Source organism: Brettanomyces bruxellensis, chromosome 7 (genome assembly GCF_011074885.1).
Source record: "Brettanomyces bruxellensis chromosome 7, complete sequence".
Lineage (NCBI taxonomy): Eukaryota > Fungi > Ascomycota > Pichiomycetes > Pichiales > Pichiaceae > Brettanomyces > Brettanomyces bruxellensis.
The window spans coordinates 656,020-667,933 of NC_054688.1; the positions used below are offsets into that span (position 1 = coordinate 656,020).

Genomic DNA, 11,914 nt, shown 5'->3' on the forward strand with positions numbered 1-11,914 from the left:
GCAATTTTGTATATACCCACGTACGAAAGAGTCGATAAAACTTTCCCGAGCATTTGAAATACCTAAAAGTTCTTCACTTATGTCCTTTTTGTTTACTCTTACCTCTTAAGAGCGTACAACCATGTATTCCTTTGTTCTCCCTAAAAAAAAAGCATTAGTTAAAGATGGGGGAACTTTGAGGGACAGTAAACACCATGTGGTAAAGGATATTGAATTTGCCGACGTCGTCAAAACAAATGATAAGTCAAAATTTCAGGAAATAAAGCAGCCAAAAGTTAGAAAGTTGCTTCGAAAGCCCAGAAATAAATTCATGCTATGCAAAAATTTAATCAATAAACTTATATATCAAGAGTCTACAATAAAAGAGTTGTATTGTGTCTCAAGAATTGCATCACAAGTAAGTAAACTGATTTTGGGTGTTACTTCTCTATTACTACTAACAAAACATATATATATATATATATATAGGTATGGGGTAAGCGAAGCGGTGGATTCGACAGATATTTAACCTACCTAGCAATGTTAGAAGAGGAGCACTATTTATGGATTTATAATTATACTGTGAGCCAGAATATTCTTAGTGTTGTTCCGAATCCCGTAACTAGAGTACGGAAGATTTCATCAGATCTTGAATCAGAATCATCAAAAAAGCGTCATTGTGTATTTAAGAATTATGCTGGAATGATAAAAGGCGGAAAGGGCGTATCGGGTTTAAAAAAGATCAAAGAAAGTATGGCAGTAAGTACTTTAACTGCAGATTACAACCCCACAAGAATTGAGGATGTTTATCTAGCAGGATAAGTAATACATGTTATAATTTTAGGTAATAGCCCTTAATAGTATTACTTATTATGTAAATTTGTCAAAATGCTAATGGTATATTAATTGTTGTACAAGGATGATTATCATGCCGTACAGTTCTTTCCATATCTGTTTGTTGAAAAGTTTATATTTTGACTTCGATAATAAAAATGGATTCGTCGACAGTAGCGTCCGTATAAAAATCACCTGCCCTGTTCATGCAAAGAAAGTCACAGGTTGAGCCAATTGCATTCGGTTAAAGTTGATACAATTCGAATATAGATAGTATTTAAAATACGAAAAAGAAAATGTAGTTGAGCACACAGAGAGAAGAATGTATAATAGGTACAATAAAAATAACTTTTTTATGGAAAGACCATGATTGCTTTAGAATCGTGCTGTTTTGACGTATTACAAATATGCTCACCGATATGTTATTCAAACACGTCCATGTGTTTAGTAAATAAACAAGCTATAAAAGTGGTAAATAAAAGAAAAAATATATATATTCAGGTAATTATAGTTAATTAAAGGATATAGAATTCTCATACACATTGGGTTACTACTGTAGCTGGCATTCACCAAAATAACAGATATATTTCCTTTAATATCTGAACCTATTCTTATATAGCGATGAACTGGAATAATTGTTGGGCATATGAGAATATTACCCAGTATTAGGCAATCTATTATTATATGTCATTAGATTTATTTGTTTTGAGATCTGAACTTATTCCAAAATAACGAAGATTTAGAATCATATCTAATAGAGACAATCCTGGATAAAATGCACTAACTGTGTATGTTAGGGAATCAGCAGAAAAATAATTATGGGCGATCATAATTCTGTTTCTGAGAATTAAATCTTTTTTTTTATATTATGTATGATTACCTCACTTTATTCTCCTTTTCATTTTTACTTTACTTTATCTCTTTTTATATAACTTATTTCTTCTACGAAGGGACGAGACCCGATGGCCTATTTTGCAATACAACTAGTTCGACTCCACTTTGATGGTAACAGAGTAAAGGAAGTAAATTTATTCTTTTATGTGATGACACATATACAATTGTTAGAATGTTAAAGGCATTAACATTATCACACATACCACTTGGTACATTTATATCCACCCACTTAGGTAACCGACCTTACAATTGTCTGAATCTCCCCGACTGCTAGGTTCTTATTAGTTCTATTAAAGAAGGAGTTTGATAGCTAAAGCCCGAGAGTAACTCATAAGGTCTCTCTTAACTCCGACAGTCTCTTAGAAGGGACGACGACTTTATTGTGTAATTTGCAATACATATTCATATAAGGAAATCCATCTTGAAGTGATCCTTCAGCTGAAACCAAGAGTAACCTTCGGGTTCTCGCTGGATTACAAACGTGTTCGTAAGGACCCTGTTTTGTTATGGGAGTCATTCTATGCAACAGAAGTCTTTTCTATATCCGAACTATATGGCCAATCTCGTTCATAACCTTGGGCATCTGCGCGTTCGGTAGTGCTACGGCACAGAGATATGTGAGCAATTAAGCAGATACAAATGTCACACGGGATTTATATACTCTGACAGTTTCATAGAGAGCTATGAGACAAGAGATATGAAAGGATACGAGAAGCATCAGATAACAATCTTATTAATCTATTATATATTGTCAGAGTATATAAATCCCGTGTGACATTTGTATCTGCTTAATTGCTCACATATCTCTGTGCCGTAGCACTACCGAGCGCGCAGATGCCCAAGGTTATGAACGAGATTGGTCATATAGTTCGGATATAGAAAAGACTTCTGTTGCATAGAATGACTCCCATAACAAAACAGGGTCCTTACGAACACGTTTGTAATCCAGCGAGAACCCGAAGGTTACTCTTGGTTTCAGCTGAAGGATCACTTCAAGATGGATTTCCTTATATGAATATGTATTGCAAATTACACAATAAAGTCGTCGTCCCCTCTAAGAGACACATAGTATATAAGGAAAAAGTAGTACATACATATAAGAGATATTTTTCCGCAGAAGTGGAATAGGTCATTCTCAGCCGAAAGTAGATTAGGGAGAAATTTGTTTCACAGGAAAAATTTCCCCGCGAATTATTTCTTATATCTGTCTGAACATTAATTTGATCCACATATTATAAATCAAATATCAGTTGAACCTTTATGCGTTATTAACATATAAAACATTATTATAACTCATAGGTTCCGACATATATCTTTAGACGGATTTGGTAATCATCTAAAGAATCCTTATACTTCAGGTTATTAAAAATATTATTTTGTTACCTTCAGTCCGACCATTTACAAGGTCTGTAAGGGGTCAAACCAAGCGCATATTGGTTTAAAGCCAGATAAAATATTAATGAATTCATTTACCTGATTAGGTAACACGGAAAGATATAAATAGTTTCCGAAATAATTTATGAGAAGCGCGAATAAGAAATAAAGCGTACTGAAAGAATAGTGACCCGAAGGACAATAAGAAAGAGCTACATCGGAATAAGCTGACTAATATTCGTGTGGCGACTGCATATGCAAAACAACAGGTTTTTGCATGATCGCGGGTTATGCTGAATTCACATAATGTGATGTTCCCAAACAGGATGGATTCCTCTTTGGCATATAATTTGTTATTGTATGAAATTGGAAGAGAAATGGAAGAAGTGTCATTCTCCATTTAATATAAATATGCGCCCTTGCCCTCCTTTGATACAGAGGCAAGGTTAGATTATGATTTAGTTATTTTTCTAGAAAGGGAGATTGAAAAGATAAGTGATTAGATAGAATAATGAAAAAATATAATAGTTCATAGAGAGCTATGAGATAAGAGATATGAAAGGATACGAAAAGTATCAGATAACAATCTTATTAATCTATTATATCTTTAGACGGATTTGGTAATCATCTAAAGAATCCTTATACTTCAGGTTATTAAAAATAATATTTTGTTACCTTCAGTCTGACCATTTACAAGGTCACTGTTAGCCCTTATGGCCAAGTTGGTAAGGCATCACACTAGTAATGTGGGGATCCTCAGTTCAAATCTGAGTGAGGGCATTATTTTTTTAAGTTCGGTAAACTTACTAAGTAACTAGAACTAGTATTTGTTACAGTTTATTTTTTATTCTATTTTATGCAGGTGCAAACCTATCGTACCCCAACCTTCTACTTCTTTAATTGTTCCATTCCAAGGAGGGTGAGAATTGTCTGAGGACCCAACCTAACAAATGAGGGGACCCAACCTCTGAACATAAACTTAACTCCTTCATTTTTAATGGAATGAAACATAATTGCAAATGTGTTGCCGGCCAAAGCAGATGAATTCATGATTCTTGTTTTAATGACATCGGCAGGTGAACAAACTGTAGTTGCCATCAAGGATGCAGCTAAAGAGGCGGAAAAATGTGGAATCTTCGAGTCTGAATTAAGTGCAAATATATCAACTAGTAAACACTTCGTCAGATCATAGGAAACAACTTGTGAAGATGTCATTAAAATACCTCGCACGATATTAGGGCGCAAACCCCGGAATAATGACATAGGTCCCTCATATTTACAGATTTTATAAAGACCATCAAAACAATTACGATAATTTCTTCTTTTTTTTGAACAGAGAGAACCATCATTTTGCATTCTCACATTCACAATATCCGAGGGATTTCCGACAATGCTCCCAATTGTACCTGCAATTATCGAACAGGATAAGAGCTCTAGACCGGAGAGCTCTCTTGAAAGACTCTGTGTCGATAACTCCTTCCCTTTTTCATATATTCCAAATCTGGTCAGAGAATATGTTCCTTGTCGTAGTAATGCAGCGGATAAGCCAGAATATACAGAAAAAAAGCCTTCATGAGTAATAATTCTAATTATCACACTAATCAAATTATCCCCAACTTTAGAGCTTGCCTGTAGTCTGACCTTGGCAAGATCCAATGGATGCGTAGCAAAGCAGGCCACAGCAGAAGCTAGGCCTGTACTTAAATTGATATATAGGTTAGCACTGGATACAAAGAAGGAATGTAACAAATAGATAAACTTACCTCCGTACCAGAATGGATATGTTTGAATATTGCTCGAGGGCATTATATTACTAGAAATATTTGAAATCCTTTTCAAAAATTGAATATTGACAGCCAATTAGCAGGGCTTCATGAAGAATCAAGCAGATTTATTAATGCTGGGAATAAAACATTAACGAAGCTTTCAATAAATCTCAAACTGTAACATCTTCTCCTCCTTTTCAGCCTAAAAAAAAGTTCTTAATGGAATCATTATTTTTGCGATTAATCAACATTACTTTAAATTAAATAATACACAATTACAACTTTGTTTACATACTTATACGAATTTTGATAATAAATATACCATGCATGAATTCACATAATATAATATACAACTATGAATGGCGTACTTCTATTCTTTGAAAAAAAATCACGGTTAAATGATATATCCTTTCCGGACGCATTCTCTATAAGTTGATAACTCGTTTCTTGGAAATTTTGTTAGTGTAGATCTCTAGCTTTTTGATAACCTTATCAAAAACAGTACTCTCAACGTCTCTAGCCCAAAGGGTGTCCATATGCTCATAACCAGGAACATTGATCACTTCCATTGGTGCTATAACCTGTGCACGGAGTTTATCCATATCAATTAACATATCTGATTGGCCACATATTAATAACATTGGCGTTGTTATATTCCGTGTTGGAAACGGAGCAACACGGTTCGCTTTTTCCGCAGCACCGCTAAGATAAACTAACTTAGAACCAGAACATCCGCATTCATCATACATCTGGAACCTACTGCTTCCAATGATTTGAAACCAATGTACGACCGATTTAACGGAAGTAGGGGAAAACATGTGGGGATAGCCAATGAATTTCTGCAATGTTGAAATGTTTTGAATATGCCAATTGAATAGGAAGGAGAGTGAGGCATCCACAACTTTCTCATATAATTGAGGGCCAAAAAGTCGTTGCCAAAAAACAACAGAAGGCACAATCGAGCGCTCACCAAACAGCTTGAACAGCATTGATGGTGCAGAACTGATAAAGTAGGAGCAAATTTTGTTATTGAGCCCTTTAGGTATCATAGCAGGAGAGAGGCCAACAAAGAGATTGACCTTACTGTTAAGATCCGGATTTAGTGACAAGGCAGCGAACGCTTGAGAAGAGCCTTGACTGAATCCAATATAACTGAGCTCATTTTGTTTAGTTATCTTTAGAATATAATCGATTGTGTCAGGAATGTCAAAAATGGCAAATTCATCCAAGGAAAAATCCCAAAAGCTATCATCTTTTGTTGAATATTTCAAGTGCTTTTGGGAATACTTATTGCCTCTGTTGTTACCTAACCAAACATCATAGCCCTCATCTATGAGGCGGAATGGAAGACATCTGGATGTTGTATCACCAAGAACAAACAATTCACTATTAGTCAAAAGTCCATGATGTAAGTAAACAACAGGTCTATTGACAAAACCAGACGCCCCCTTCTTCAGGATATGATGAATAGAGAGAAGGTAACCATCTCTAGTCCTCACAACATGCTCGTGCACAAGATATCCATGTGCATGAACTATGTCTGTGATGTCCTTAGCCATTATAATTTTTGAGACTAACTCACATTTGACATTACTTTCAGAATCTAACAAATCTAATTCCGTCTCCTTGAATTCCTTTGGTGAGGAAGTGCCCGATCTTACACAAGGTAACGCATTGGTTTTATTACATTTTCTTATTTCACGAGGAAGAACTATTTGCTGCGGATGAATTAATTTAAAACAGATTCCAACAAAAACCTTCAACACAAGTAAAATAAAATTTCCAAGTAAATGTATTCCAAACCTCATTTTCAAATACTTTGGTTTACCCCGTCAACGTTGTTTGGGTGATCGTGCTTTTTTAATATTCCAAAAATTGAATGACAATTACAATTGACCACAATCTAAAAAGATACTTTTGTAAGGATTTAATGCAAATTTCTGGACCAATCTGGCGTTGATCAACTAAGGAAGAGTTACGTGTAAGGGTCAAAATACAAGCTTTTCTGTGTACGTCGACGAAGCTTCTTTGTTTCTCGGCGTTTATTATACGTTCTTTTTTTATTTTCAAGTAATAATATGAAAATTGCATGTGATAAAAAAAGTAAAAAAAATATATATATATATATATTGCGAATTGTACGTGTTTTCCCGGTTGTACAATATATTAAAGTGCACTGTATTATATAAGCTGATAGTATTAGTAAAATGAGGTATATAGCTAAGTTTGAATAAAATGTCAAAATTCAATCCAGTAGAAGTTTGTTAAAATTGTGATTTATAACAATTTTATCAACCGGTGTCGATATGCCATTATAATACTGCTTGATCATATGATTGAATCTTGAGTAGGTTGATCCGTATAATACCGAAAAAGAGTTCAAGCAGTTATTATAAACTTCCTTCTCAACTTGTCTCCCAACGATCAAATCCTGTTCACAATCCCTTACATTCTTTGAATCATAACAGCGACCATTAATTTCCCCTCTGAGATCTGTAGAAAGTTCAGTAATTGTGGACTTCAAGTTAGCACCAGAAAACTTTATTATTATCTTTTCGATATTGCCTCTAGAATAAGAATTCGTGGCAGAAGGGTCCGTATTTGAATCAACAAGATCCTGCATTCCACTAACAAGGTTCATAAGTTCCCCAATTCTATGTTTCTTTGCAAAAGCTTCGGTAAACTTTGATAATTCCATAGATCTTAGTTCATCGATATCGGTTTTAAGATCTAATGAAATGAGGTTCACGTCTTTAATTTGATTGACAACCCATGTATAATTAAGTAGAAGTGTTAAATGACCCAGAGTTTCGACATGTTCAGATTCCTGAGCTTTTGAATAAGATGAATCATTTGCAGTCGAATGCATAGAATCAACAGGCCGTTTTCCTTTTTGCGTGCTCAATTCAGAAATATTCATATTTTCAATTCCTTTTGACAAGGAATCATTAATTATTTTCCATAAATACTTGCTCAATTCCATAAGGGTTTTCTCAATTGGAAGTTTGCCAAATTGAAACATCAAAATTAAGAACTGAACGTTATAGAAATATATTGCATATGCTTTCGAGAAGTTCATAACCTCATAGTATACTTTAGATGAAATAATATTTTGGATTTCTTCTTCGGTCTGTCTTTCCCATAATGTATTAATCCTTGATTCTAATTGGGTAATTTTGCTAAAAGCATACTCTTGATCAGTAGATGCAACACTAATGGCCTTATACTGTAGAATAAGTACAATACAGGGTGGCTGTAACATGCTTATTTTCGCAACATCAAATAAACATTTGGACAGAGTATTAATTGTGGTTCCAAAAACACCCTTCATCAATTCATAAACTCCATCGCTCATCTCCCTATCTGTTTCGACCAATGAGTTTACAAACACTTGCCGAGATTTAAATATTTTTATCCGCTCTAAAATATCAGTAGAAATAAGAGATTGAAATCCAGAAACTGACGATGACAATGAGAAAAGTTCCACTGAAACCTCTTGCTGGAAAGATAAAACACTTAAAAGGATATCCAGCAAATTATTTAGAAGTAGTACTATATCAGCATCAGCATCTGAATCAGATTTTTCCTCGGAAGAGACTGCACCCAATTTTCCAGCTTCATCAATACTATTTGCCGTTAATCCTAATTCCAAAAGTATCTTATTGCTACTCAAATTTTTGTGCTCAAAACTTGTTCCATTTTTGATGTCAGGTGAATCCTTCACGAATTTGCTAGCCAATTTTTCAAAGGAAAACTTGGATAAGGATGCCTCACATTTTTTATTATTAAAATCTTCAGACAAATGGTTCCCCAACTTCGAATAAAATTCAGCAAATACCTCTGTATAATTAACCAAAATATCATTGAAGTCGTTTGGAGATATTTCTTTGATAAATATTAGACATCCCGAAAATGCCAAAAGATTTGACATCTTTTTGACGAGCGAATCGCGAAAGAAGGATGATAGGAAGTTATCGCAGGTTATTGACGGGAGTTTAGATATTAGACTTAAGGAAACGGATTTAAAAATCTTTCGGATCTCTATTTTGAAATTTTTAACAAACAAATTTGCAGCGTGATCAAGTTTGGCATGCCTCTCCTTAAGTGCTTGCATTTCCGAAATCTGACTCCTACCAGTATTACCTGAAAGTCCGTTAATCTTGGCCAACGAAACATTGAGCTTTCCCAAAATATTTTCCACTCGAGTTGGAATCTTGTCCAACGACACACGACATCTAAGAATATAGTGTAAATCGTCCTGCGGAATATCTGCCGAGTGAAGGATTATTTCCAATTCTTTCTTCAATAATTTCTTATTTGTAGTCTCAACTTGAAGACCATGCCCTTGCTTTTCTATATAACTGACACTATCCTTGAATGAGGATAATTGAACAGATAATAAGGACAACCCATGATCAATTAGTGAGCATTGCTGTAAAGCTTGGTCCACCGTAGTCTTTAGTGTGTCACCTACATCATTTGTCTCCGTTATAGCAGCAACTTTGTGATATTGAAGTCTTTCGAGTTCTTTTAGTATCTTTCTTTTTAGATCCTCGTAATCATCTGTAGACGGATCATAACCAATTTCATCAAATAAATCTGTGAAATCCGAATCTTTTTTTTCTGCCTCTACCCTACTGAAAGCTCTAGATCTAGCATGTACACGACCCTTGTCAGGTATTCCAAGCGGATTCTTTTTATTTGAACCATTTCTAGTCACAGGAACTTGAAGCACCTCTTCACTTTTCAAGTCAGGTGATACGATATCTTTAATGTCCGCCGGTAACTCATTTGTATCAACCAAAGATTGATACTTAATATTTTCCAAGGTGTCATCGATTGATCCAACCATTTCGGAATCATCAATTTCCCCACTTTCTGAATCTTTCTTAGCCAAACCATGTGTTATGGAAAGCCTCAATGGGGCAGTGTGAATGTCTTCTGATTCTTCAAAATCATTGATATCGTTGTAATCACCCAAAAAGTCATCATATTCAACTTCGGTACCCGCATTTCCGGTAATTTTATCTATGTCGGCATGACTTTGTTGATGTCCAACAAACTTAATGGAAGAGGCAGCGGATTTTTGCCTTTCCAACTTGGTGTTCGAGTTAACATCACCATGAAAGTTTATATCTGGTTGAGAGTCAGATAAATCTGTTCTTTTTTGTCTTGAATTTTTTCTAATCTCATGCTTCTGCGACTCATTCACTAATGAAAACTCTCCATCTTGCTGAAAAATGACCCCCCTTTTAGTTTGATCACTTTTAGCTTGATTTTCACGATCCAACTTTTCTTTCAATAATTTCTTCTCTGTCATTTCTTCTTGTCTTCTTCTTTGAACGTCCATTTGACGTTTCTTTTCCTCCAAAACTTGTCTTCGTAAATATTGCTGTCTTTCAAGTTTCGCCGTAACCTCATCATCTTCCGAAATTTCCCTTGCTTTCGATGATCTTTTAAAAGGAGCCAACATAGATCTCGAAATCCTCTTTGCCTCTTGGGAGGCGGTAGAAGAATGCCTGGAGTGGCCAAATATCGATGATTTCTTGATTTTCGATGGTGAGTGCTCAACACTGCTTTTATTGGTTCTGGAAGAAACAATAATGGTGCCGCTTCTAGTTGAAATTGAACTGCTTCCACTAGTTACGGATTTATAATGAGTAATTCTCTGTCTAGGGAGAGGTTGTGATTGAGAAGAAAGATGAGGACCCAAAGACGTAGAGGAAACAGTTGGTGGGGGAATTCTACCTACTCCAACAGAAAGGCTTTTTTTTGCAGGTTGGAAGTCATTTCTTTGAACGCGTGAAGAGACATCAGCTTGTGGAACCGAGCCATCTTTTTTCATTAATAAAGAAAGCAAGCCTTCAAGATGAAAATATTCAACATTACAATGAATCAGTTGTGGAATGCCGCCATTTGTATACCGGATATAATGATCTAGAACTGTGGTAAGCCAAACTCTTCTCTCCTTTGGACTATGCGTTTCCCAATAGTAATGCTTTCCCATGCAAAAAGCAAACCCCGTAGGAATATCTGAATCAATTTCAACTATGGATAGTTCATCAAAGTCCCAAGTTCTTCCAATTTGTATCAGACCATCGGGATTTTCTCTTGCTTTGTGAAGTCTCATTCTACCAGATATCTTGACCGTTAATATAAGGAAACGGTATTTTTTGTTTGTTATAGGAGAGTCTTCCGGTGGCCTTCTATTAGGATAATGAGCATCCTCAATGACCCTTACATGAGCTAAATACTTTTCAAGACGTCTTCCTTGGTTATCCCTCTCTCGAAATAAAAATCTTTCAATCTGTTTAATGTCCCTTTCGTATTGCCTTGCCAAGTCTATAGATCCCATATGTCTATGCCCCATTGTACGCGGATTCACTGTGCTTGATAAACTATTCACTGCACTAATTTTTTCCCCTGGCCCTTGTATTGTCTGCAACGGTTGTTCGACTTGCCCAAGCTGCTTTCCTTTAGAATTTCTGAACTGCTGCTTTTCTGATAAATTATTCATCATAATTTTAATATTTACCTTCAAAAAAGGTTTAGTGAGTACAAATTAATTTTCAAAAAGCCAATGTATATTTAAACTAGCGGAATTTTGATAAGACATTCAAGAAGTTTGTTAAAAGAAGACAGTAGTTAAGAGTATTGGTACATTTTATCTGTTATTTATTTGTCGAAAAGAGAAAAGTAAGAATAAAAATAAAAAAAACATGTGAGAATGATTCAATGTCTTCTCAGAACATTAAAAAAAGTGTCAGCAGAACACCGCACTGTTTCAAAAATGAAGTACACTTAGAATTCAATGGGACCAAATTTAATATACCATTATCATATACAGCAATATGGAAAAATAATGAAATGATAAAACTGAGCAAAATCATACAAAGAAAAGGGAAATAGGATCACAAAAAAAAAGGTAACACGCTGCAGTTGATAACCAATTAACTAGTAAAGAGTGGAAAAACTTAAGAAGCAAAAAAAAGATAGTTGTAACATAGCACCTTTATAGACCACACTTTAATGCAATCTTAATAGATTAGCTTTGAAGTAATGGGGAG

The 11,914-nt window shown here is 35.0% G+C and overlaps 3 protein-coding genes and 1 non-coding gene across 4 annotated transcripts; 1 reads left to right on the top strand and 3 right to left on the bottom strand.

Annotated features, from left to right (window-relative positions):
* The first annotated feature begins 3,788 nt into the window (after positions 1 to 3,788).
* BRETT_004782 lies at positions 3,789 to 3,861 on the top strand. The gene has a single exon. It is a non-coding gene; the product is annotated as a tRNA-Thr (tRNA).
* Positions 3,862 to 3,969: 108 nt separating this feature from the next.
* On the bottom strand, positions 3,970 to 4,887 carry BRETT_004783 (uncharacterized protein; the record flags this gene model as incomplete). Its single annotated transcript, XM_041283272.1, has 1 exon — positions 3,970 to 4,887. The coding sequence occupies one exon, from the start codon at positions 4,885 to 4,887 to the stop codon at positions 3,970 to 3,972; it is 918 nt and encodes a 305-aa protein (XP_041136624.1).
* Positions 4,888 to 5,272: 385 nt separating this feature from the next.
* Positions 5,273 to 6,655, bottom strand: BRETT_004784 (uncharacterized protein; the record flags this gene model as incomplete). The annotated part of the gene is made up of 1 exon (XM_041283273.1): positions 5,273 to 6,655. One exon carries the CDS (start codon positions 6,653 to 6,655, stop codon positions 5,273 to 5,275), a length of 1,383 nt encoding a protein of 460 aa, XP_041136625.1.
* A 437-nt stretch (positions 6,656 to 7,092) lies between these two features.
* On the bottom strand, positions 7,093 to 11,364 carry BRETT_004785 (uncharacterized protein; the record flags this gene model as incomplete). Its single annotated transcript, XM_041283274.1, has 1 exon — positions 7,093 to 11,364. The coding sequence occupies one exon, from the start codon at positions 11,362 to 11,364 to the stop codon at positions 7,093 to 7,095; it is 4,272 nt and encodes a 1,423-aa protein (XP_041136626.1).
* Between the last annotated feature and the right edge of the window lie 550 nt (positions 11,365 to 11,914).